Source organism: Coregonus clupeaformis, chromosome 4 (genome assembly GCF_020615455.1).
Source record: "Coregonus clupeaformis isolate EN_2021a chromosome 4, ASM2061545v1, whole genome shotgun sequence".
In the NCBI taxonomy this organism is placed as follows: domain Eukaryota; kingdom Metazoa; phylum Chordata; class Actinopteri; order Salmoniformes; family Salmonidae; genus Coregonus; species Coregonus clupeaformis.
Genome location: NC_059195.1, coordinates 1,775,498 through 1,803,001, shown reverse-complemented (window position 1 = coordinate 1,803,001; position 27,504 = coordinate 1,775,498). Strand labels below are relative to the sequence as shown.

The 27,504-nt window shown below is 45.6% G+C and overlaps 1 protein-coding gene across 1 annotated transcript; it reads left to right on the top strand.

Moving 5' to 3' along the window:
- The first annotated feature begins 3,519 nt into the window (after nt 1-3,519).
- LOC121549630 (protein BTG1-like) lies at nt 3,520-12,580 on the top strand. The gene is made up of 2 exons (XM_045209774.1): nt 3,520-3,951; nt 8,736-12,580. The coding sequence occupies exons 1-2, from the start codon at nt 3,807-3,809 to the stop codon at nt 9,113-9,115; spliced, it is 525 nt and encodes a 174-aa protein (XP_045065709.1). The 5' UTR covers nt 3,520-3,806; the 3' UTR covers nt 9,116-12,580.
- Nucleotides 12,581-27,504: the final 14,924 nt, after the last annotated feature.

The window sequence follows — 27,504 nt, the reverse complement described above, 5'->3', positions numbered from 1 at the left end:
TTGATCTGCGCAGTGGCTACTGGCAGGTGTCCTCTCGCCTGGGGCACGTGAAAAAACGGCCTTCTCCACGGATAGGGGCCATTGGCAGTTCAAGGTGCTGTGCTTCGGGCTTTGTAATGCTCCTACCACCTTTGAGAGGCTCATGGACAGAGTGCTGGCGGGGGTTCCGAGAGACGAGTGTGTCGTGTACCTAGACGACATATTGGTACACGGCACGTCGTTTGAGGGGGCACTGGGGGCACTTAGGCGAGTGCTGGAGAGGATCTCGGGGCGGGGCTAAAATTACACCCGGAAAAGTGCCATTTCATGCAAAGGGAGTTGGCGTTCCTGGGTCATCAGCTGGGTGGTGAGGGTATCAGCACGATGCCAGACAAAGTGGAGGCTGTGAGGGGGTGGCCAATTCCAAGGGGGAAAAAAAGAGGTTAAGAGCTTCCTGGGTCTGGCATCCTACTATCGTAGGTTTGTGAAAGGGTTTGCGGGGATAGCAGCTCCTTTGAACCACCTTCTCAAGAAGGACACTGTTTTTCAGTGGACCGAAGAGCACCAGCGGGCGTTTGAGGCCCTCAAACGTGCCCTGGTGGAGGCCCCTGTCCTGTCCTCACCAGACCCGAACCGTCCGTTTATCCTGGACACCGACGCAAGCAATGAGGGCTTGGGGGCCGTGCTGGCTCAGCGTGGTTCTGACGGGGAGCACGTAGTAGCTTATTACAGCAGAACTTTTGATAAGGCTGAAAAACGCTACTGCGTGACAAGAAGGGAGCTTTTGGCTGTCGTGGCAGCAGTACGCCATTTCAAGTACTACCTGGGGGGGCCTGCCGTTTGTGGTGCGGACGGATCACTCCGCCCTGCAGTGGCTTCTCTCCTTCAAGGAGCCAGAGGGTCAGATCGCCCGCTGGTTGGAGGAGCTGCAACCCTACGACTTCCAGGTGGAGCACAGGGCCGGCCTACGACACAGCAATGCAGACGCCTTGTCCCGCCGCCCGTGTGCTGAGGACGGCTGTGGGTACTGCGCCAAACGGGTGGAGCGAGAGAGGGAACTGTGCATGGAGGAGGGAGTCACCGCCACGGTGAGTCAGCTGAGGGTGACAGAGTGCCGGGAGCTTGAGGCTGTGGACGTCGGGGAGTGGAGGCGTCGCCAGGAGGAGGACGCAGAGCTGCGTCCTGTGTTGGGGTGGGTGGAAGAGAGAAGACGACCGCCATGGGGGGAAGTAGCCCCTCTATCACCAGTCACCAAAGGACTCTGGGCTAAATTCTCAGTCCTTAGAGTGGCTGAGGGAGTGCTCCAGAGGGGGTGGAAAAAGCCAGCTACTGGAGAAATGACGTGGCAGGTAGTGGTTCCCAAAAGGCTGCAAGGGAGCGTGTTACAGCAGCTTCACGGGGAGTAGGCGCAGGGCATTTTGGGGTCTCCAAAACGTTAAAGCGCGTACGTAAAGGCTTCTATTGGGCCAGGCACAGGAGGGATGTGGAGGACTTTTGCAGGCAGTGCGATGAGTGTGCTGCTAAGAAAGGACCTCCAGGTCAGTCACACGCCCTCCTACAACAATTCCCAGTAGGGGGAGCCCATGGAGAGACTGGGGGTAGACATAGTTGGACCGTTTCCAACCACAGACAGCGGTAACAGGTGGATTCTAACTGCTATGGACTACTTCACCAAGTGGCCAGAGGCTTACGCTCTCCCAGACCAGGAGGCAGAAACAGTAGCTGATGCATTGGTAGGGGGAATAATCAGTCGGTTCGGGGTGCCACAGTCTATACACAGCGACCAGGGGAGAAACTTTGTGTCACGGGTGTTCTCAGAGTTGTGTAGACGGTTAGGCGCGGAGAAGACGCGCACTACTCCGCTTCACCCCCAGAGTGATGGGCTGGTGGAAAGATTTAACAGAACATTAGCACAACAGCTGGCTATCGTTACCTCAAAACACCAGAGAGATTGGGACACCCACTTACCGTTTATTCTTATGGCATGTAGGTCGGCTGTTCAAGAATCGACTGCGTGCTCCCCAGCGCTATTAATGTTAGGTCGTGAGTTGCGCACCCCAGCCGAACTGACGTTTGGCCACCCTCCTGATAACGACGACGGGGTTTTGCCTGGCCCGAACTATGTTCGTCGTCTGCAGAACCGGTTAGAAGCGGCTCACACCTTTGCAAGAGAGCAACTCGAGAACGCAGGAATGCGCCAAAAGCGCCACTATGACTCACGCGCTAGGGGGAGGCACTTTGGAGCGGGAGAACGCGTGTGGCTTCACAACCCCACGCGCAAGAAGGGGCGGTGCCCAAAACTGGACAGTGCCTGGGTGGGGCCGTGCCTGGTGATAGAGAGAGTGGGGAGGTGACGTACCGGGTGGAGGTTCCCCCACGGAGCAGGAAGGTGGTGGTCCACCGGGACCGATTGGCGCCCTACAGAGGGAGGAAAACGGTAGGGAATGGAAGTGAGGACTCTGATGTGAGCACACGGGGACAGTCTAGCGAGGAGACTCTAGTGCAAGCTGAGCCTGGGACGGGGCTGCCTCTTCGGAGGGCGCTGGAAATGACATTGGGGCAGATGAGTGTTCTGGGGGTCCACCAGTGAGAGTCAAGGGAGGCACAAGAGACTGATGCGACCTCCGGGTCGTTTTAAGGATTTTGTTTTGTAACCCTAGGGGCTAGGGTTTAGAAAGGGGGGGCTATGTAACGACCCTGTATTGTGTTCTGTGTTCATGGGTGTGTTATCGTTCTCATGGGTGCTAGCAGGGGTTAAATATGCCAGGACAGATGGAAAGGTTGGGGGGTATGATGGGTAATCCCGCGGGGTTTTGGAATGCTTAAATAGGGGTTACGGTCTCATCTCTCTCTCTTCTGTTCGGGACCCTTGATTTGACATGTTATATTTGTGTATGTTCGAGGTTTAGCGGCGTGGGCTGTGGCCCGAACAATAGCCCATTCAGGAATAAACCTGTGTTCTGCCTGTACACCTGGTGCCCGTCTCTCTTTTACTTTATGACCCAGCTGGGTCATTACAATATATATATATATATATATATATATATATATATATATATATATATATATATATATATATATATATATATATATATATGATGTATACTGTCTGATACTACTGAGACTGTTTTCAAACAATGGCCTGCAAGAGCAACTATAACAACAAAATGTATAGCATGCCTTGAATACCAACAATCATGAGCATAACCGTGTGTCCACAATTGTGTGCGTAATTACTAATGCGCATTGAACCTAACCATGATTATTCTGTCCGTTTTATGAAATAACAGAAAACCCAGTGCAAGATGTTGTTGTTTTCGATGGGAGCACAATACAAGGGGTTAATTTTCATGCTTCTATTTCGCTGTCACTTGGTCTGTTTATTTTCATAGCGGTGACGCAAACAGTCCACTCCTCCTATGGGCTCGTCAGGCTATCACGCGGTCGGGATTCGCGAGCCTTTTTTGTTGCTGTAGCTGCGCGCTGTCGCCTTCGTGGGAAGGCGGGGGCGGTATAAAACCCCTTTCCTCCACAACACTCGTTCACTCTGGTGAAGGAAAGTGAGATTGAAAGGGTGCCTCAACGTGGCATCCTAGAGAGAGACCCCTCTATTTACCAAAAGCCGTCACCACACTGTACGGTCCTGGCACACTTAGTACTCTCCGAAACGACCCTACCTCGACTAATAAATGAGCAGCATAGGCGCCAGGAAATAAAACAAGTGAAAGACACGGATCATTATCCGAACGAGGAGAGAAAAACAACGAATCATTTTCGGAATCATATGTAGGAAAAGCGCACGGATCGTCGTCGCAGTTGCCTTCTCAATGCATACTCTTTGTGCTCGAGGAACGATGAAACCAGAGATTAGTGCCGCGGTCGGATTTCTGTCGAGATTTCTGCGGATAAAAGGACACGTAAATGACCGACAGCTTCAGTCATTCAGCGCAAGTTTACAGGATATCTTGTCAGGTAAAACATGTGTTTCTCGTTTTCTCCTACGTTTCCTAGGCTACTTTAGTTCATGACCTCTGTTGATGTTGTGTCTTTGTGTGTGTTTAAGAATATAATTGTAACGAATTGTTGTGTTTTAATCCCTTTCTGAAGGGGATTTGGGTCTCTTTGTTTACAAACTAACACAAGCGCACCAAAGCGCCCCCCGATAATTTGCTCACGGAAAAAAGAGACAAAAATAGATAGTGAACAATAATCTTCAACACAAGCGTCGATCGAATCAACCATTTTCTATTCTGATACCTCGTCGCTTTACTCATGTTTCGAGCTTAGTTACAATGCAATAACGTGGAATAAAGGCAGAGTTCAAATGTAATAACTTGGCCTGACTTTATTTGTTCCAACAAGGAAGTGCACCTTTCGGTAGCACCAGTTCAGTTGGTCGATAAACTCTTACCATAAAGAATGGGGTATTCAGTCCCCAGTGAATTGATGTAGGCTATGGAATTACGTAATGCAGACAAGAAAACGTAGGAGGATATTAATTTGTTCAGGCAAAAATAAATATATTATAACATTTCAATCAGAAAATAACACCCATAGGATTATGATTATCTTATAAGCGTATTATAGCCTACATTGTTTACTCGATCCTCTTGATCGAGCCTCAATCGAATCGAAATTAAAGGACGAAAAGGTAAATAACAAAATGCAGAATAAATAGCCGTATAGATTCCCTCCGTTAACGAACATGTATGAATAAAGATGTTTTTTTTTAAATTTATTTTTATACAATCTGTTCCAATGTAGACATTCTAGCTAAATGAATACCTCTGTAATAAGGACACATAAATAAATCGACACAGCCACTAAAATTATGCGTCATTGACTGAATTTGTTTTTGTACAAACCACTCAAATACATTATTATTTATATTTCCTGTTGTAAATATATAGACAGAGGTTTTAACAGTCTAAAACTGGCATACATCTGCCACATAACACCAAGTGTCTGTCCCTCTAAGCACTGAACACTGTTGGTGAAACCATACAGGAGAGGAAGTACAGAACCAACGACGCTAGACGGAGAGGAATATGTTTAAGCAAAAGGCAGTTTATTAAACAACAGAGATAGCTGGTACTGCTCAAGCTACATGCATGGACCCATTCAGTTGCCTCTTATCGAGACAGTTGAAAAGGGAATCAAAAACAGAGTTTTCAGCATTACTTTATACAATGCAACACAAAGGAAGGGGTCCTTCTTCTAGTCCCTTGATTGGTTCCCGAAGCGTAGGAGGCGGGTCTGCTCTGTCCAGAGTAGAAGCCCCATTTTGTGCACGGCAGAGTCCTCTGCCCTAGGCACCGACCAGTAGAAAGATGTGCAGTTTGTGTGTGTGCGTAACTCGTGAGGCATGAGGATGAGTGTGCGTATGCATGGAGATGTGTGTGTGAATGTGTGTATGTTCTCAAAGGAAAGTCTCGTGGGGAGCAACCAGATTGTGGCCTGTGGCGTGGGAGTTGTCCTTGAGAAGATATTGGCTCTGTCCATTGTTCTTGCATAGGAACAGCATTGATTGAAAACAAGCTCCTAACATTAAAATGGGTCATGCACAAGATTTTAGTCAGACCAAGCTATAACATTTTAATATTTACTACGACAACACCTACCTCATGACCTCAATTTTAACATGTTTTGCAACAGCTGTATCATCTGCAAAACCATTCACGTTCAAATTCATATAATTTTAGAGCGTTTCAGATGTAGGCTACACATTTAGCATATCAGGTTACAAAATGTTTTCTTTCTATTCAACAAACTCTTAGTTTACAATGCTATTTTCAACTAACACCATTTTCTGAGGCAGTGCCTTTGTTTGTGCAGGTTTTGCATAGAAAAGGGGTGGAAGCTGTAGTCTGAGCATAGCTCTAGGTCAGTACACTGTTTGTAAACAGCCAAAGTTGAAGGCAGACTGAGCAAAATGGCCGCCGTCAGAGGGGTAGCAGTTGGTAGCAGTGGGGTTCGGTCTGGAAGATGATATCATAGGGGGAGGAGTGTAGGAAGGACATAATCTAATCAAAAAAGTTGCAGAGGGGCTTTGTGAAGTGGCCGCCCTCCTCCTTCACCCCCATTTTTCTTCAGAGTGAGCATAAGCAACACTGAGAGTTTACCGCTGCCGCCCCCCTCCCCCCCCGGGTCGCTGCTGAAGTAGGCCAGCCATCTCACTGTTGTTGTCCACTTCATTATCACAGCCTATTGTGTCTGTGTGTTCAATAAACAGGCTTTGTGTGTGTATATGGGGGAGAAGGGGGACTTGCTCTAAATATCATGATTAAAACTGTGATCGTTGCCTAACGGTAGTTAGTTACCCATTTGGACTTCCTGTTTACCAGTAACCTGCTTAACCAAGGATTGAGCTTAGACACAATCAGAAACTGCCATAATTCCACCAACCACAACACCACAGACCAATGGAAATCACCCAATAACACACCAAACAAAGCCAACTGTGTATTTAATATTTAATAAAAAGCCTCCACACATTTTATTGCCTCATAATGTCCTTAGGGCACATGGCTTTAAAGAAGCACTGGAAAACTACTTTATTTAAATAAATACAAATCTGAAGATATATAGATGAAACTCATCTGCTTACTTTTCTAGCCTCTCTCCCTCCCCAGTTCCCTGGTTTTAGAATAGGCCCCTCTGCTCTGATTGTTCTCAGCGGCCCTGGGGGCACGTAATTGACCAACGTGTCTTTTTTGGTGCAAAAGATCAGCCCCATCATAGCTGCCTGGTGCTTTTTCACAAGTGCCAAGCCCTCCATTAGGCTGCAATACACAGCGTTCTGCTGATAACACAAAGGAGACATTATCTACCAGAGGTGTTCTGCTAAATGGCATATTATTATTATTATTATAGGTGTTGTGCAGGAAAGGTGTTCTCCGGGCTCTGGCCTAGTCCAGAGGCTTTTCACAGGCAGGCAGCACATCCAGTTCAGCCACGATGCATCAATGGGGTAACTCTATACTGAGGAGTCTTAAGTGGAGAAAATTGTGCGATTGGTATCACACGTACACACAGATGCATATCCAGCACACACACACACAGTACATAGTACATTTTCTTATTTTTCCCTGCTAGGCTACTGTTATACTATGAAAGCAGCAGTCATGCGCGTCTTCTAAAATGAGTTAATGGGGAAGGAATGAGAACTCTTGTCTTTCTTGTGCTCTCCTTAAAATGAGTAACGTGACCTCTTCTCTGTCTCTCTCTTTTCTTCCAAACCATTTTGTCACTTAACGCCCCTTCACTTAACGCCCCTTTAACACCCCTGATAGTATGAAAAATGTATGCACTAACTAACTGTAAGTCGCTCTGGATAAGAGCGTCTGCTAAATGACTAAAATGTTAAACATACCATACGAATGATACCACACTGAATCACCAACGGGTATGTGGACACACTCGCCACATACACACAAGGTCTGGCCATATTAAATGGGACAGTGTGGGTTTAAGAGGAGGTGTTCTCCAGCCCAGATTGCTGGCCAGGACTTCACCATCTCAGTGTTGTTGTTCAGCTCTGTTCGATGGAGGACTTTGTGCCGCTCGGCCAGGAGGGATTGTGCAATCAAACTGCTCTCTCTCTCCCTCTTCAGTGTGTCACTTAGACTCTGGTCACAGAGCGACACACGTGTTATTGCTGCTTATCAGCCCCATAAGAAGACACTTATGGTTTATTACTGCGCTGCAACAAAGCCTGCCCCTGTCTGCAGTCTGTTTTACACACACATACCGCACACACACACATTAGTGAGTGGAAACTTACAGTAGTGTGCTAAGTAGTTGGTCATTATATCATGTAACCCAAATACCAATATAAATAGTTTATGCTTTATTGCGTGGTAATAGGAATAGCAGATAAAAGAGCTGAAAAAATATTCCAATGGAATCATCTGTTACCTACAAAGGAATAAAACCTTTATTAAATCAAAAGAGAATCTAAAGCAACAATACTTTTCCATAATAATTATTGGAGGGTGTTTAGGACAGTAAAACGTAATAATTATTGCAGGGTGTTTAGTACAGTAAAACATAATCATTATTGCAGGGTGTTTAGTACTGTAAAACATAATCATTATTACTGCAATTTTCAATGGAATCGTGTAATTTATTATCTCTAAGTAATCCATACCACAATCAAAAGATACATCTAAAGTAATAACATTGATAGATTAGTTATGTGTGCTTAAACATCATAAACAATTATTACCTTTCACCCCTGCAACTCTAAAATAAAATAAAACTTGATTATAGTTTGATTTGAGATACAATTACTTAAACTCCAACTATGCGTCATCCAGTTATTTTTCCAGTTATTGCTTGTATATACCCCAATTTATGACCTTATTCAATGTTTATCAAAACACATGCATCCTTATCTCGCATAACACACACTCCCACACACACACTAGGAACTAAGGCCGATCAGGTGCAGACAGCTGTGGACCCCCGCTTCTCTCTCAGATAAGACTTCTGAAAGTAGCAGAGATTTAGCTTACTGGCTCTCACCTGTAAACACATGACAACGTCTCTTACTTATCTCCCTCTTTCTTTCTCTCCATCTCTCTCTTGTCTCCTCATACAGTACTGCACAAGCTCCACTATAGGGTAACCGTAGAACAACAGTTAACCCCTCTGTGCCCTTTTTTGGCAATACAAACAATACCATGGGAACCTAATAGTGATCCAATGATGATGAAACTCATGGTAAGCCGATAATAACCTCTCTTTCTCCACAGAGCAATACAAGCACCACTGGTTCCCCGACAGGCCATGCAAGGGCTCGGGCTACCGCTGCATCCGCATCAACCACAAGATGGACCCCCTGGTGGGGCAAGCGGGCCAGCGCATCGGCCTGACCATCAATCAGCTCTACCTGCTGCTGCCCAGTGAGCTCACCCTCTGGGTGGACCCCTTCGAGGTGTCCTACCGCATCGGCGAGGACGGCTCCATCTGCGTGCTCTACGAGTCCCAGCCGGGGACCCTGGCGCCGTCGGGAGTCGGCGTGGTCACCTCGGCCCCCATGGTGGACAGTCACATCAGCTGCAAGGAGGCGGCGGGGATGCTGGGCAGGACCAGCCCTTCCAAAGCCTACAACATGATGACTGTGTCCAGCTAAGGGCTGCCACCCGCCACGTCGGGTTGTGGGTTTCGCCCTAGTTGGTCGATGGCAAACCTTTTTAAAGCTAAAAATAAATAAAATGAAAAACAGAAAAAAAAGATGGAGAAAAAGCAGAGGATGTGGCCTATCGTCCAGGTGAAACCTTGTAGGTTTGATATTTCTTTCCTCCTTCCTCACGCCATAGTCTGTTGTGTTGTGGGATCTACCGGAGGCTTTGTTTTTTTTTTCGCGGAGAGGGCTGTGTGGAGCGTGGAGCTGTTGGGGGCAGCTAAAACCAACCAAGAAACCCGGACAGAGAAACAGCGCGGTGAAGGGGCTGCTTTTTGTTTTAGTTTTTTTACACAGGTCTATCAATGTTGACTTTGCACTTTCTTCTCCACGTGGTTACTATGGGTACCATGTCACCACCATCCCCACCACCCTCTCAAAAGTGTCAAGGAACTGCTGTCAAGAACCATACCGTTGAAATTCAGCCTTTTATCTACTTCCTGTTGTTATTGGATGTACTTCCTGTCTAGGAAGGAAGTAAAGGGGCAGAGGTCTAGACTGTGCCTGTTCTTAGGTCAGTCGTTCTCTGGGGAAACGCCTAAAGTAATTTTATTCTAACTTCTAAACGTTTTTGGACCATAGGGCATTTTCTTTACCCCCAGAGGCTGCCCCAATATAGGGCTGAACCTCAGCACTCCATATACCAGCGTCGAGCTTCAGGAAGCCCCTCCCCCTCCATATGGAAGTTTGGTGGAATGCGCTGTGACACCTGTTGCTAAGGACAGTAGCGTGTCACAGCGCACCCCACCAACACCCCCAACCATGTATGTGTAGCTTTTCGGGAAGGGCTGGGGATTTGTCCCCTCCCCTTCGAGGAATGTTGGTTTGAAATTCACAATCAAGTTCTCATTTTGTTTATATTCCTCCATCCCCACCCTGACCTTTTGCCCTCACCAAATTCAAAGTGTAGCACTATAATTTCACCGAGATCTGTATAATTTGTTTTGGTTGTTGTGGCCCTGTCAGAAGAAATGACATTGAATGCACTTTGACATTTAGATTGTGTGGGATGTGTACTTTTAGAGGAAAACCCTCTTCATTCCATTCACTCGAATGTCGTCTGTCATGAGTTCCCCTCCTTTTCTTTTGTGAATTGCTCACAGCTCTTATGTCAGGCTAGACCCCTCTCTATAGAATAGGGGTGAGTAACTGAAGGTTTTAAAAAGATTTCACACTGTAAGCTTTTCATTCAGACCCGTTCAGGTGTTAATAGGTAGGTGCGGTTTGGTGTCGTGTCAGGTCAGGCGTTTGTTGTCCGTTTGTAGAACTCTCTGCAGCAGTCGAGGGGTGTGTGAGTGTAGCCAAAGGGAAGTCTGTAGGCCCCTGACTGTTTCTATCCAACTCAAACTCAATGGCCTTGTCAGGCATTCGCATCTGTTTTTGTTAGACATTGTTCTTGTCTTTGTGAGTGAAGATGGGTCCAAGGCTTTCAACACCTCTCCTTTCTTCTGTCTCTGAGTTTGGATGAGGGGTGCATTGTCCAACGTAGGACCTCAATGTTACACCTATGAGCCATTCTCTGGAGAACCGAGAGAGAGAACCAATGTAACTTGAGCCAGCCTGGTTCGAGGTGCTGCTGGACCCTCTCTGGAGGTGTCAGGGAAGGCAGACACAAGAAGCCCCTCTGGTGCCATCACCCCGAGCCTAGACACCCCCCAGCCAGCCAACCAACCAGCCAACCCCCTCCCCCCAATAGCAGTACGGAGATAGCAGTGACACATATCATCTTTCCTCGCCCCAGGGGAGGGAAGGGAGGTGGGATGGGGGCCAGGGCCGGACACTCTCGTCCAGGGCAGCTACAATCCCTCCGGCCCCCCTCCAAACTAACCTCCACCCAACCAACCCCCTCTTGGCGGTGGAGAGCAAAGCCAGCACATGCACTCAGCGCACTCCGTCTGCACTGGGGAGGCCATATAGAGACAGGCAGCAGGGAGAAGTCAAAGGTTAGGAAGTGACGGTACACAGTTTACATGCGTGCAATAGGACGATGGTGCTGTCAGTCGTCCTATAGCTCACTCCTGGTTGGTCGCGCCGCAGACAGACAGACGATTTGACAGGCTGTGGGGTTTCGGGGCTTTTAGCCACTAAGGTGGCCAGGCTGGGTACCAGCCCATCAGACCTGCATGTGCTGCTTTAAGCTCTCTAAGTACAGAGGATCATGGGTAATGGATCCGTGGTTGTTGACGCACTGCACACCCTATCCTCCCTCATCCTCATCCACTCCCCTCCTCCTCACTGTCCTCCCCCTCTCCATCTCTCCTGGTGTCATTCAGCAATCTGTGGAAAAAGCAGTGTCTCCAAATGAGCCAGATGGACAGGTCTGAGAGAGTAGCTCAGAGCTTTGTTGTTGTGGTTGAAAACCAACTTTTAAAAAACCTTGCAGCTCCTCTATTGCTTCGATTATGCCAGCTATCAATGTTGTTATGAGATTGGTCTGTGTTTCTGACGTAGCAAGTTGTCCCCCCCACCAATTTTAACAGACTTCATTGTTAGACCTTCAAAAAAGGAAACAAAGCCGAAATTGTTTGATCCCCTTCTCAACAGTAACACCACCACCAAAAAATATGGATTTAGTCCACAATACTGGATCTGTAAAAGCATCCATTCAGCCTTTGCGCACATAGGTTTCAGAAACGTTGTGAAAAGTGTTTTTGAATAGTCGGAGGTAATAGCACATAAAATGCACTAAATATGTCAAGTGAAGTTGTGACATTTTTGAGACGCGAGTTGTCTCTCCTGGAATGTATTGCCAAACTCAGGCCTCTGACATTCAATAAAAAACCCTTATGGAAAAGTTGTGCATGTTAAGACGTGAAACGGGAAGGGAATAGTTATTTTGTGTTTTGTCAAGCTGTCCTCAATGATTTTTGAATTATTGCCACTTTCACATTTAGGGTGTTTTACATATTATAGAATCTATTGCAATTGTACGACATATGGTAGAATACATGCATAACATTACACAATGGGAAGTGCCGATAATTTGTTTTGAGGTGTTTAGATGTATTCCTTTTGCATTTCTTAGTTTTAACACAGATAACTATTTTCATAAGTGAAGCCATTTGTGATTGGAGTGTTGGCAAGGACCAAGTTGTTTTGGTAAAATAAATATCAGTTTCCATGCCCTGTACTGATAGACATATCCTTTGTTTTTTTTTAACTTACAAAACAAGAAAAACTTTTAAAAAATCTGAGCGTACCCAAGAAGAAAAGCTGTCTACTCTACCTTGTGATTTCTCATGTCAGTACATCTTTATTGTGTTCATTTTCTTTTCCTTGGGTATGTTGTGATGAACTGCTGTAAATTTGTACAGTTCATGTAAATTGATTGTGCGAAAGTTGTACAGATTTCTATATTTTGGAAGAAAAGTTTTTTTTTCTCTGTAATAAAATATTTCCTATCTTGGCAACGTATTCCCCGTGATCCTAGTCTTTCTTTTTGCGGGGAATGAGAATCCATAGATGAACGGGAGTTAATATCCAAACAAAATTAATGGTGTAGTCTTCTGTCAAAATGGCAGACTGAAATCTATTAAGATACAACAGAATATGAAACAAAGGCCGTTAAAAGCCTAAGTTTAAGTATTATTCAGAGTTACTGTTATTCGTTAGGCTGTTATTTTGAATGTAGAGAAGGGTTCTGTTTCATGTCATCTCTTACTGTACATCACAGGAGGCTGCAGAGGGGAGGACGGCTCATAAAAATGTCCGGAGTGGATGCAATGGCATCAAAAATCTGGAAACCATGTGTTTGATGTATTTGATACCATTCCACCTATTCCGTTCCAGCCATTACCATGAGCCCGTCCTCCCCAATTAAGGCGCCACCAACCTCCTGTGCTGTACATAGAATAGGCTCCAATATGAGACAGCTGTAAAGATGCACAGCTCAGATAGGGATTTGACCTTTGTCCCAGTAGATTGAGTGGACTGTCTGTGCAAACAATGAGATGATATACAGTAGGATTGCACGCAACACTTTCAATAATAAGTATCATCATTTTAATAATACACAAAAATAGAATGGTTTAGGCTGCCTTGTACCGAACAGATAGTAGCCTACATGCCAGGAATTCTGTATTCTTCCCAAAAAATGCATAGCATGCTTTAACAGATAAATTATATGCAGTTTATGTTTTTACTCTGTAGTTACTGTGGTATAGAGCCAGTGGAGTGTGACAAGACTGTCTGGAACAGGAATTATCCTTGGTCTGCTGGTCCTGGAATATGGAGACTGCTTCTGTGAAGTATTTTCTGTTCTATCTGAACCAGCCAGAAAACTGATTAGAAGCGTTGTCTCAGGTTAAGACCTTTCTCAACTTGGGGCTCGGCTTCTCAGACTGCACAAATCGAATTACTCAAAGCCCACATGATATTTTCATCCTAATGGAAATGAATGTGGCTCCATCATCAGGTCCCTGAGAGGATAAGACAGATAGATAGATGGTGTATGCACAAGGAAAAGTGCTGTCTACACATGCACACAAACACGCACGCGCACACACATTCACAATCAACCCCCCCAACAGAAGGAGCTGACTCCACAAAACATTACTTCTGGATTAAGACTGAAATCTCTCCAGCCCTCTGACTCCCTCAGGTTGCCTTGCAGCCAGCCTCAAAATAAAAACATTTTAGCTCCATTTCGACAGAGACAAAATGGGAAGAAACGAGAAGCGCGGGTTAGGCAGGAGCCGAGGAAGGAAGAAGGCCAGGAGAGGGGGAACGTGGGTAGTGCAGTCCAGGGTGGGATTCAGTCAGTGTTATTATTCAGTGTTAAAAATGTCTGATTGAAATGTGATATGTTGAGTGGGGAAGTTTTTGTGGACACATATTAGGTGTGGAAAAGATTGTTGCAGATAGACATTTTGGTAGCACTTTACTTAAAATAAAGTGTTACCAAAATGTTACATGTAGAATTGAAAGATTGTTGTTGATAGATACAGTTGAAGTCAGAAGTTTACATACACCTTAGCCAAATACATTTAAACTCAGTTTTTCACAATTCCGGACATTTAATCCTAGTAAAAAGTCCATGTCTTAGGTCAGTTAGGATCACCACTTTATTTTAAGAATGTGAAATGTCAGAATAATAGTAGAGAGAATGATGTCTTTCAGCTTTTATTTATTTCATCCCATTCCCAGTGGGTCAGAAGTTTACATACATTCAATTAGTATTTGGTAGCATTGCCTTTAAATTGTTTAACTTGGGTCAAACGTTTCAGGTAGCCTTCCACAAGCTTCCCACAATAAGTTGGGTGCATTTTGTCCCATTCCTCCTGACAGAGCTGGTGTAACTGAGTCAGGTTTGTAGGCCTCCTTGCTCGCACACGCTTTTTCAGTTCTGCCCACACATTTTCTATAGGATTGAGGTCAGGGCTTTGTGATGGCCACTCCAATACCTTGACATTGTTGTCCTTAAGCCATTAAGCCACAACTTTGGAAGTATGCTTGGGGTCATTGTCCATTTGGAAGACCATTTGTGACCAAGCTTTAACTTCCTGACTGATGTCTTGAGATGTTGCTTGAATATATCCACATAGTTTTCCTTCCTCATGACGCCATCTATTTTGTGAAGTGTGCCAGTTCCTCCTGCAGCAAAGCACCCCCACAGCATGATGCTGCCACCCCCGTGCTTCACGGTTGGGATGGTGTTCTTCGGCTTGCAAGCAACCCCCTTTTTCCTCCAAACATAACAATGGTCATTATAGCCAAACAGTTCTATTTTTGTTTCATCAGACCAGAGGACATTTCTCCAAAAAGTACGATCTTTGTCCCCATGTGCAGTTGCAAACAGTAGTCTGGCTTTTTTATGGCGGTTTTGGAGCAGTGGCTTCTTCCTTGATGAGCGGCCTTTCAGGTTATGTCGATATAGGACTCGTTTTACTGTGGATATAGATACTTTTGTACCTGTTTCCTCCAGCATCTTCACAAGGTCCTTTGCTGTTGTTCAGGGATTGATTTGCACTTTTCGCACCAAATTACGTTAATCTCTAGGAGACAGAACGCGTCTCCTTCCTGAGCGGTATGACGGCTGCGTGGTCCCATGGTGTTTATACTTGCGTACTATTGTTTGTACAGATGAACGTGGTATCTTCAGGCGTTTGGAAATTGCTCCCAAGGATGAACCAGACTTGTGGAGGTCTACAAATATTTTTCTGAAGTCTTGCCTGATTTCTTTTGATTTTCCCATGATGTCAAGCAAAGAGGTACTGAGTTTGAAGGTAGGCCTTGAAATACATCCAAAGGTACACCTCCAATTGACTCAAATGATGTCAATTAGCCTATCAGAAGCTTCTAAAGCCATGACATCATTTTCTGGAATTTTCCAAGCTGTTTAAAGGCACAGTGAACTTAGTGTATGTAAACTTCTGACCCACTGGAATTGTGATTCAGTGAATTATAAGTGAAATAATCTGTCTGTAAACAATTGTTGGAAAAATTACTTTTCATGCACCAAGTAGATGTCCTAACTGACAAGAAATTTGTGGAGTGGTTGAAAAACAAGTTTTAATGACTCCAACCTAAGTGTATGTAAACTTCCGATTTACATATACATTTACGTCATTTAGCAGACGCTCTTATCCAGAGCGACTTACAGTTAGTGAGTGCATACATTTTCATACTGGTCCCCCGTGGGAAACGAACCCACAACCCTGGTGTTGCAAGCGCCATGCTCTACCAACTGAGCTACAGGGGACAACTGTATATTATGAAGTGGTGAAAGTTAGCCTACTTATAGAGTAGAGTTTAATGGCTTGCAGATACAAATGTTGTGTAGAGTTGAGAGATCATTGCAGATTATGTGTAGATCTGAACGATTGTTGAAGATAGATATGTATCGTGTTGAGCTAAATTGATTCTCAATTCTACATGACAGAGATTCATGTCTGCTCTCCCCAGCACATTTTTATCTGAGTGTTCTGTAACGTTACACGTTCTTGAACGCGACCCGAATAGCTTGTTTAAATAGAACCAGGTCAGAGATTCACTGGGTGTGTCTGGCATTCAGGCCTGTGGTGTGTTGTATATGAAAATGTTATCTTGGGAAACATTAACAATGACGGAGGCCTTGCCAGCCCAACATTGATCTGGATTTCGCAAGAGTTTCGCAACTCCACTTGAGCAAGATGTTTCCATGGTCGTCTCTTTAAAAAAAAAATGCCATTGCTCTACGGCTGCCATCTTTTTAGCATTGTTGTTGGAATATTCGTTTTTTGATTAATATGCATTAACATGGATAATACATTAGTATATGAACGATGCTTGCATAACAGAGAAAGACAATGAAATAACGCCTACAATGTGTTTTACGCTTATGATATGTATATTATGCAGTAAGAATTTTAAAAAAAACTAGGCCTAACAACACTCAGATTTTCCAATTCAGAATGTTATTACAGCACTTGGCTGTTATGTCATCTTCTTGTCATCATGTCTAACTTCCACGGTAATTGCTGATAAAACTGCAATGTAATGTCTCTCCCTTCTTCTCACACAACGACAAAGCAGACTTTGTGGAGATCAGCCGATTAGTCAGAGGCTGATGGAAGGTGTAGTTGATTATTATGTAGAGATACTGTAAATAGAAGGGTTAGTCTAAAGATTTGGAAAGATCAGGCCTCGACTGGTTAACCCGGTTATTGTGGGAAAGTAGGTGCATTTCACTTCAGGTAGATTCCAGTGTTTGTGCTTAATAGTTAGGTTGTGTTTGGTTGTGTTATTGGCCATTCATCACATCATTTAATGGATGAATGTTGATGGATTGAGAGTGTGTGTGAATAGTTTGTTTGTGAATGGTGTGGGTATGTACTCTAGGAGAGTGTATGTATGATTGTGCTGCAAGAACAAAGGCATGTGTGTGTGTGCACTAACATCTGGAGTCCTCTCTGTTGCCAGCCGTGTGTCAGAGTTTACAGGACGTCTGGCCCTCCTGACGTTTTTGTGTGTGTGTGTGTGTGTGTGTGTGTGTGTGTGTGTGTGTGTGTGTGCGTGGGCCTGCAGGAGTGTGTGTGTGTCCCTCCTTCAGTGGCCAGTGTTTAGAGGACAAAGGATGTGCTGCAGCTGCTCCAATTACAGTCTTTCTCAGGTGTGCGACCGCAGGGAGAGAGTGTGTGTGGGCGGCCGCGTGCACGTGTGCGCAATTGCATGAGTTTGTTAATGTTTCTGTGCTTGTGTGTTCCCTGCACAGTGTTTTGTACTGTCTGTATCTGTGAGTACATTACCACGTATACATGTGTTGGAGTCTATTTATTTATGTGTTTGTGTGGGTATCAATGACAGACAATGAAGGCCACTCAATCCCCTCTGATGCAGGCCAGGTTGGGCTAGTTTGTCTCCAGGGCCTACCTGTCTCTCTGTCTGCCTGTCTGCCTGTCTGTCTGCCTGTCTACCTGCATGTCTGCCTGTCTGCCTGTCTGCCTGTCTGCCTGTCTGCCTGCCTGCCTGCCTGTTTGCCTGTCTGTCTGTCTGTCTGTCTGTCTGTCTGTCTGTCTGTCTGTCTGCCTGTCTGCCTGCCTGCCTGTCTACCTATTATCCCCACAGGCACTGTTCACCCCTCTGACATCTGCCTGATGGCATGGCCATTTCATCATCCTACTGATGTAGAGGGAATAACCAGGACAACAGAGAGGTTGGGGAGAACAACAGGGAATAACCAGGACATCAGATAGGTTGGGGAGAACAACAGGAAATAACCAGGACATCAGAGAGGTTGGGGAGAAGAACAGGGAATAACCAGGACATCAGAGAGGTTGGGGAGAACAACATGGAATAGCCAGGACAACAGAGAGGTTGGGGAGAAGAACAGGGAATAACCAGGACAACAGAGAGGATGAAGAGAACAACAGGAAATAACCAGGACATCAGAGAGGTTGGGGAGAACAACAGGGAATAACCAGGACAACAGAGAGGTTGAAGAGAACAACAGGGAATAACAAGGACATCAGAGAGGTTGGGGAGAACAACAGGGAATAACCAGGACACCAGAGAGGTTGGGGAGAACAACAGGAAATAACCAGGACATCAGAGAGGTTGTGGAGAACAACAGGGAATAACCAGGACATCAGAGATGTTGGGGAGAACAACAGGAAATAACCAGGACATCCGAGAAGTTGGGGAGAAGAACAGGAAATAACCAGGACATCAGAGAGGTTGGGGAGAACAACAGGGAATAACCAGGACAACAGAGAGGTTGGGGAGAACAACAGAGAATAACCAGGACAACAGAGAGGTTGGGGAGAACAACAGGGAATAACAAGGACACCAGGGTTGGGGAGAACAACAGGGAATAACCAGAACATCAGAGAGGTTGGGGAGACAACAGGGAATAACCAGGACAATAGAGAGGTTGGGGAGAACAACAAGGAATAACCAGGACAACAGTGAGGTTGGGGAGAACAACAGGGAATAACCAGGACAACAGAGGTTGGGGAGAACAACAGGGATAACCAGGACAACAGAGAGGTTGAAGAAAACAACGTGGAATAACCAGGACAACAGGGTTGGGGAGAACAATAGGGAATAACCAGGACAACAGAGAGGTTGGAGAGCGCAACAGGGAATAACCAGGACAACAGAGAGGTTGGGGAGAACAACAGGAAATAACCAGGACATCAGAGAGGTTGGGGAGATTAACAGGGAATAACCAGGACAACAGAGGTTGGGGAGAACAACAGGGAATAGCCAGGACAATAGTGGTTGGGGAGAACAACAGGGAATAACCAGGACAACAGAGAGGTTGGGGAGAAAAACAGGGAATAACCAGGAAAACAGAGGTTGGGAAGAACAACAGGGAATAACCAGGACAACAGAGAGGTTGGGGAGAACAACAGGGAATAACCAGGACAACAGGGTTGGAGAGAACAACAGGGAATAACCAGGACAACAGAGAGGTTGGAGAGAACAACAGGGAATAACCAGGACAACAGAGAGGTTGGGGAGAACAACAGGGAATAACCAGGACAACAGAGGTTAGGGAGAACAACAGGGAATAACCAGGACAACAGAGGTTGGAGAGAACAACAGGGAATAACCAGGACAACAGAGGTTTGGGTGAACAACAGGGAATAACCAGGACACCAGAGGTTGGGAAAAACAACAGGGAATAACCAGAACAACAGAGCGGTTGGGGAGAACAACAGGGAATAACCAGGACAACAAAGGTTGGGTAGAACAACAGGGAATAACCAGGGCAACAGAGGTTAGCAGAACAACAGGAAATAACCAGGACATCAGAGAGGTTGTGGAGAACAACAGGGAATAACAAGGACATCAGAGATGTTGGGGAGAACAACAGGGAATAACCAGGACACCAGATAGGTTGGGGAGAACAACAGGAAATATCCAGGACATCAGAGAGGTTGTGGAGAACAACAGGGAATAACCAGGACATCAGAGAGGTTGGGGAGAACAACAGGAAATAACCAGGACATCAGAGAAGTTGGGTTGAAGAACAGGAAATAACCAGGACATCAGAGAGGTTGGGGAGAACAACAGGAAATAACCAGGACATCAGAGAGGTTGGAGAGAACAACAGGGAATAACCAGGACAACAGAGAGGTTGGGGAGAACAACAGGGAATAACCAGGACAACAGAGGTTAGGGAGAACAACAGGGAATAACCAGGACAACAGAGGTTGGAGAGAACAACAGGGAATAACCAGGACAACAGAGGTTAGGGCGAACAACAGGGAATAACCAGGACACCAGAGGTTGGGGAAAACAACAGGGAATAACCAGGACAACAGAGCGGTTGGGGAGAACAACAGGGAATAACCAGGACAACAAAGGTTGGGGAGAACAACAGGGAATAGCCAGGGCAACAGAGGTTGGGCAGAAAAACAGGAAATAACCAGGACAACAGAGGTTGGGGAGAACAACAGGGAATAACCAGGACAACAGAGAGGTTGGATAGAACAACTGGGAATAACCAGGACAACAGAGAGGTTGGAGAGAACAACAGGGAATAACCAGGACAACAGAGGTTGGGTAGAACAACAGGGAATAACCAGGACAACAGAGAGGTTGGGGAGAACAACAGGGAATAACCAGGACAACAGAGAGGTTGAAGAGAACAACAGGGAATAACCAGGACAACAGAGGTTAGGGAGAACAACAAGGAATAGCCAGGACAACAGAGAGGTTGGGGAGAAGAACAGACGTGACAAAGCCATTGGCCAGCCACACCATGGAGGGTGCAGGGAGGGGTGGAGAGAGGAGGTAGAGAAAGAGAAAGGGGGAGGAAATGATAGGAGTGAAGGAAGAATGGATGGATAGAGGGAGTGTGGAAGGGTTGGATGAAGGCGAGTGACTGATGCAGGGAGGGAGGAGGAAAGGATAAGCTTTAGCGTCACCGCGTAGCTTCAGCATCTAGCTCGAGTCTTGTGGGATAGACATGAGTTACACCAGGCTGTTTGAATAGGTCAGAACAGGTGCCACTTCTCTCTTTAATCAACCTGACTCTGACTGGAGGCTGTGTGTCAGAGAGAGAGGGAGAGTGTGTATGTATGTGTTCTACGTGTATGGTGCATGTATGTGTCTTTTTCTGTATGTTTTTGCCTGTAAGAGTGTCTTTGTATTTGTGTGTCTGTGACTTCGGTGACTTGTCTGCAACGTGCAAGCCGAAACGGCTCATAGGTGCAGGAGCCTGTTTCCTGTTTCTGTAGCGTGAGGCAGCTTGATATACAAGTACAGCATCTGGACAGTACGCTAGTTTATCACAGGGCCTTACCCAGAATCTATCTCCTTAATGCTGAGTGTCAGGCAGAGACGTACCGGGTCCCATTTTAACAGTCTTTGATATAACTCTGCCGGGGATCGAACTGCCAACCTTCTAATCTCAGGGTGGACACTCAAAGGCCACTGATATGGTCTACTTATGGTACCCTAGCTATACTCATATCACGTTTTCCTCCAGTGCATTGCTACCGTATAGATTTAGACTGGGGTAAGAGGCCAGGCCAGCACTGGGTCAGATAGGCTGCAGCAGCTCTATTTCAGGAACATGTGTGGTGAGTCTATCAATAGGATATGAAGATGGTGTTATAAGGAGAGGGTGACTTGACAAGGTTTCTCAACTCCAGTTCGATCCAGTCCTGGCTAGAGGTCCACTGTGTATGCAGATTTGTATTGCAACCAGGGACTCTCATAACTAAGACTTGGTTTAAAGATCAAAATCAAACTATTTCAACTAGTACAGCTATTTCAAAATATGACACGTCTGACGAGGGTGAGAGAGGGAGCAAGAGAGAAAAGAGAGAGGGAGAGAGAGAGAAGAGAGATAGGGAGAGAGAGAGAGAAGAGAGAGAGGGAGAGAGAAGAGAGAGGGAGAAAGAGAGAAGAGAGAGAGGGAGAGAGAGAGAAGAGGGAGAGAGAGAGAAGAGGGAGAGGGAGAGGGAGAGGGAGAGAGAGAGAGAGAGAGAGAGAGAAGAGAGAGAGGGATAGAGAGAGAGAGAGTGAGAGAGAGAGAAGAGGGAGAGAGAGAGAAGAGAGAGAGGGAGAGAGAAAGAAGAGGGAGAGGGAGAGAAGAGGGAGAGGGGGAGAGAGAGAAGAGAGAGGGATAGAGAGATTGACAGGGAGAGAGAGAGAGAAGAGGGAAAGAGAGAGGAGAGAGAGGGAGAACGAGAGAAGAGAGAGAGCAAAGAGAGAGGGAGAGAGAGAGAAGAGGGAGAGAGAGTTGAGAGAGAGGGAGAGAGAGAAGAGGGAGAGATAGTAGAGGGAGAGAGAGAGAGAAGAGAGAGGGATAGAGAGAGAGAAGAGGGAGAGAGAGAGAAGAGAGAGTGGGAGAAAAAGAGTGTGAGAGTAGAAAAGACAAGAGAAGAAAGAGAGAGAGGAAAGAGAGAAGTGTCATGGGTCATAGTGAAAACATCTCATTTGTTCTCACCGACCCTTTTAAATAGATTGACTGTTTTCTATGTGAACCATGACATGGAGACATGAATCCTGCAGTGTGTGTGTGAGTACGTGAGTGTGCATGTACGAGTTTGTGTGTGTCTTAGCAGCTGCCCTTGGGTGGGTTGGAATTGCAGCCAGTGCCTTTCTGAAATCCTACCATGAGGAATCCTATCTGTGTCTTTTTCCAGTGTTTGTCTTTTTCTGGAAGCTGTGAATGGGGTTATGTTTAGGTTGCCTGTCTCTCTCTTTGTTTCACCACATCTCATTCTAGCTCCATCATTTTCTCTATTTTTTCCTACCCATTCCTCCCTCTCTCTTTCTCCATCCCCCTCTCTACCCATCTCTTTTACATTTTACATTTCACCCTACAGTATGTATTTCAATCTCCTGCTAAATCTTCCTCTAGATTTCTCATCATCTATCCCCTCCCCCAATCCCTCTCTCTCTCTTTCTTTCTCCATCCCCCTCTCTAACCGGCTCCCTCCTTCACTCTGCCAGACAGGAGATGATTGCAGTGTGTTGGCTCACTCTGTCTCTCACTGGTTTTTCTCTCCCCTCTGTGTCAACAGTCAGCTCACACCTCACAGGGGAATTCATGCTATACAGCCTTATTGGGTTAGGGCTAAAGGTCTTACCGTGGGTGTGCGTGTGTGTGCGTGTGTGTGTGTGTGTGGGTGAGTGTGTGTGTGTGTGTGTGCGTGTGTGTGTGTGTGGGTGAGTGTGCCAGTGAGACAGTCTGTCTATCCTGTGTGTTTTTATCCTGTTGAAGTTCAGCTTGATAGTGAGTGTGTGTCGGTGTGTGTAGTCACTGGACATTCCACATGTACATTGTATCTGTACATTTGTAGGCTCACTGCTGTGCTTGGCATTGGTATTGGGGTCCTAAGTTAGAGTACTTACAGATAAGCCCATCTAAGACACAGGGGATATACACTCATAGACAGAAAGGTAGTTACAGCCTGTGGTCTGCCTCTACATACTCAGTGGATTCAGTGGAATCAGTTAGCCCCACTAACCCACTCACCGCCCACAGAGCCAACCCTAAATATAGAGCCCCCCTGGGGTTCAGCAAGAGGCCCTCTGCATGGGGCCTGGCCACACACACACACACACACACACACACACACACACACACACACACACACACACACACACACACACACACACACACACTGACATTCATACACAGCAGGACTGAAGGTCATTTGCCTCTGTGGACTGTGGCCTTCTGCTAACTGGGAGAAAAAACGCAAAGAGGAGGAAAACCAACCAGTCATTTCACAAAGATTTCGTCAACAGAAAGAACTCAAGGTTCAGTTCCTCAAACTCTCCCATACTTTTCATTCTTCACTGTCCTATGATACCCATATTGCACCATTATGGAAAGTTGGTTTATCCTAGGAGTGTGTTGAGTTGAAATGATGCACAGTTAGTACACTAACTCTATTCAGCCTCTCAAGTTTTGTAGAGGTAGATGTTGCTAGTTTTGTTAATACTGAGTAAATGGAACTGACAGATTGAGGATACGTAGGCCTATTTGAACATCCATACGTCATACAAGTATTAAATCACATATCCAAGTAATAGCCTAGCAACCACATTAGTTACTGTCAACTCTGAGTTCTGGCATGTAGAGTTGGAGGAGCGCAGAGAAGAAACGCCAATCAAAATCTTACAGCACGTGTTTAAAGCCCCGTTGCTGGTAAACAACAGTCACACCTGCATGTTTTCTCTCTGAATATGGGCCATGTGCTTGTTAGTTCTTGTGAGGTATGGGGGAGGTTTTCAGAAAAACTGAGAGGAAACTCACGAACAAGACTCTTCCGCTGTTTCCTGTTGTCGTACCTCAGAAGACACCACAAGATAGAGAGAGAGAGTGAAAGAGAGAGAGAGAGAGAGAGAGAGAGAGAGAGAGAGAGAGAGAGAGAGAGAGAGAGAGAGAGAGAGAGAGAGAGAGAGAGAGAGAGAGAGAGAGATGGAGAGAGAGAGGGAGAGAGAGCAAGAGCGAGAGATGGAGAGAAAGAGAGAGAGAGAGAGAGAGATGGATAGAGAGAGAGAGAGAGAGAGAGAGAGAGAGGAGGGCGGATGGAGAGGGATGGTGAGAAAGATGGTAAGAGATGGAGAGAGGGATGGTTTATTAGACATGGAGATAGAGGCAGAGAGAGATGGTGTGTGTGTGTGTGGGGTACTGATACTGTACTGAACACAGCTGACAGACAGAGAGAGGTGTGTGTGTGGGGGGTGTACTAATACTGTACTGAACACAGCTGAAAGGAAGTGGTCATAGCCACTGACTCGTCTTGCTGTGCTGAAACAGAGCTGTAAAAACAACTGCAGAAAAGATAAGCTGCTGCACACACGCACACACGCACGCACACACATACACACACACACGCACACACACACACACACACACACACACACACACACACACACACACACACACACACACACACACACACACACACACACACACACACACACACACACACACACACACACACATCCTTGTATCACACAAAAAACACATATTATACAGCACATAGAGGACCACACGGTGCAGAACAAAGCACACCCTGACCTTACAGAGCTCTCATAACAGAGAGCTAGTCTAAACAACAGCCTGACCTTACAGAGCTCTCATAACAGAGAGCTAGTCTAAACAACAACCTGACCTTACAGAGCTCTCATAACAGAGAGCTAGTCTAAACAACAACCTGACCTTACAGAGCTCTCATAACAGAGAGCTAGTCTAAACAACAACCTGACCTTACAGAGCTCTCATAACAGAGAGCTAGTCTAAACAACAGCCTGATCTTACAGAGCTCTCATAACATACACCCCTGAATTGGTTTACAAGCTGTATTATTATACACCTTTAACAGTATTATTTACGGGTCTTATTGTCTTTTCTCTTTTATGATACGCTGTCTAGAGATGACAGTTGTGTATTGCGATGGTTGACCAGATATTCAGACTGTATTGCACTGAACTAGTCCTATCTTCATTGTTGTGTGGTCATAAAATACACAATATGATTTACAACAGGAATATTTTTTTCCTATCTAACCTGCAGTGTTTCTGAGAGCCTGTCAAATAATGCAGTGCCAATTCTGCCAAAACATTTGTGTGCAAAACAGCTCTGACCTAAATAAAGACAAGCAGCGTGCTTAATGAGTAACTGTAGCTATCTCATTCCCCTATGGGAGATGGTGGTAACTCATTAACTTAGACTGTCATACCATGAGAGAAACAGCCCTTTAAAACCATAGCATTCCAGAATAGACTTGTTTTGAAGTGTGTGTGTGTGTGCATCCGTGCAAGTCTGTGTTTGTGCACCAGATTGTGTGTGTATGCTGGTATGTCATTGAAAGATTATGCAGAAATATTTAATGGACTGAGTGAGCAAATTCATCAACAGTTTTTATTACTAAAACTAGAACAATGAAGACTAGACCGATAGATATCAACCTTACAAACTCCAACATGCACAGAATCTGCAAACATTCACATTTCTACAACTGTTAATCAACAGGTGTTATGTGCCACTGTTTTAACAGTGAGATCGAACAATTGGCACGTTTCAGGGGGGTTAATAAGAGCTTAATCCAGAGAGAGAGCGAGAGAGAGCGAGAGAGAGAGAGAGAGAGAGAGAGAGAGAGAGAGAGAGAGAGAGAGAGAGAGAGAGAGAGAGGAGAAAGCTAGCAATTTAGAGAAAAAAAGAGATGGCAAGCGAGAATGAGAGGGCGGGCGAGAGAGAGAGCGATTAAGACCGAGTGAGAGACTGAACTAGGACCGACGCTGCAGGACCCTGAGCACCCCTACTTCTCGCGGCTATGACGGAGAGAGACGGCAAGAGACGGAGAGAGTGAGACAGAGAGACAGCGAGGGAGAGACAGGAGAGCTATTGGAGGGATAAGGGGGCTGAGCCCTGCTGATATTGGTGTCCTCTTCCCGCCCCCTAGCAGCTGTTCCTGGGCCTGTACTTACCAGCCAGGTCGCTCAAGATTCACAAAAAAATGTCCTCAGGAAATGCCTTTGAAACCCTCCACTAGGGGCAATGGTGAGCACTATTACTATCAAGTAGGCTTGGGTAAGCCGCGAGCTCCGGCTCCAAGGGTTGCGTGTACAATCCCAGTGCTAAACATTCCTTTTTTATTTTTTTGGGTTTTAACCATATCCCAAACCTTAACTTGAGGAGGAGGGTGTCCAAAACACCTCGAAATGTTCTGTTTGGAGTAACGTGGATAAAAGTCAGAATCTGAAGTCAAATTGGTCAAAGCAGAAAGAGGGGGTGCGAAAAAGAGAGAAAAACTTCTGAAGACATCTGCTTCACTTCTCTTCTCCTCCTCCTCTTCCTCCTCTCCTTCTCTTCCACCCTCCATTGTGTTATTATTGAGTCTCTTGGCTCCTGACTGCTATTCCACCTTGGTTGGGGTTGTTTTTGCAGCTCTGAGTGCAGTGAGTTAGAGAACAACTGGGCCACATTACTTTACTGGGTTCCAGTCATAAACAGCTCTCTTTCAACTCTTCATTTATTTTCCTTTGTGGCCACTACAGGGAAATACTTATTAGGTCAAGAATGAAGTACCATTGCATTACAAGTACATCGTATTATAGCAGGTAAGTACACTTAACAGCCAGATTGACTGGCTTCCATCTTGTTTTGGTCTATTGTATCAAGTCCCATTCAGGTGAGTGGTAACAAGGAAAGGATGCAGATTTTAGTATTGGAACACAGCCGTGTCTGTTACCCTCTGCCCATGTTATTAGTCACAAAATGAATCCTTCAGACAAATAGGTATAAGGTATATCTCAATAGTCTAAAGTGGCGTCACCCTCCAAACAAAATGGGTGAAAAGCTGCTGCTTAATTAAAAAGTTTCTTACGTTTTTGCATAAGAAGTGTTTTGTGAATCTGGGCCCTGCTCTCTCTATCTTGTAATGACTATTGAGATACAGCCCTGCTCTCTCTATCTTGTAATGACTATTGAGATACAGCCCTGCTCTCTCTATCTTGTAATGACTATTGAGATACAGCCCTGCTCTCTCTACATTGTAATAACTATTGAGATACAGCCCTGCTCTCTCTATCTTGTAGAAACTATTGAGATACAGCCCTGCTCTCTCTATCTTGTAATGACTATTGAGATACAGCCCTGCTCTCTCTATCTTGTAATGACTATTGAGATACAGCCCTGCTCTCTCTATATTGTAATAACTATTGAGATACAGCCCTGCTCTCTCTATCTTGTCATGCTTATTTGGCCAGTGCTTCTGATTCCCTCTGAAGGCAGAGAGAGATTTACCACCATGTAGATTCACCATGAAATCGGCAGCGGCAAGCTGTGACATGAAAGAAGCCTTTGAATGTGGGGGCTGCATATACTTGGCCTACTTTTGATGCCATGGAATATGGGGGGAGCTGCTATATTTTCAGGGATT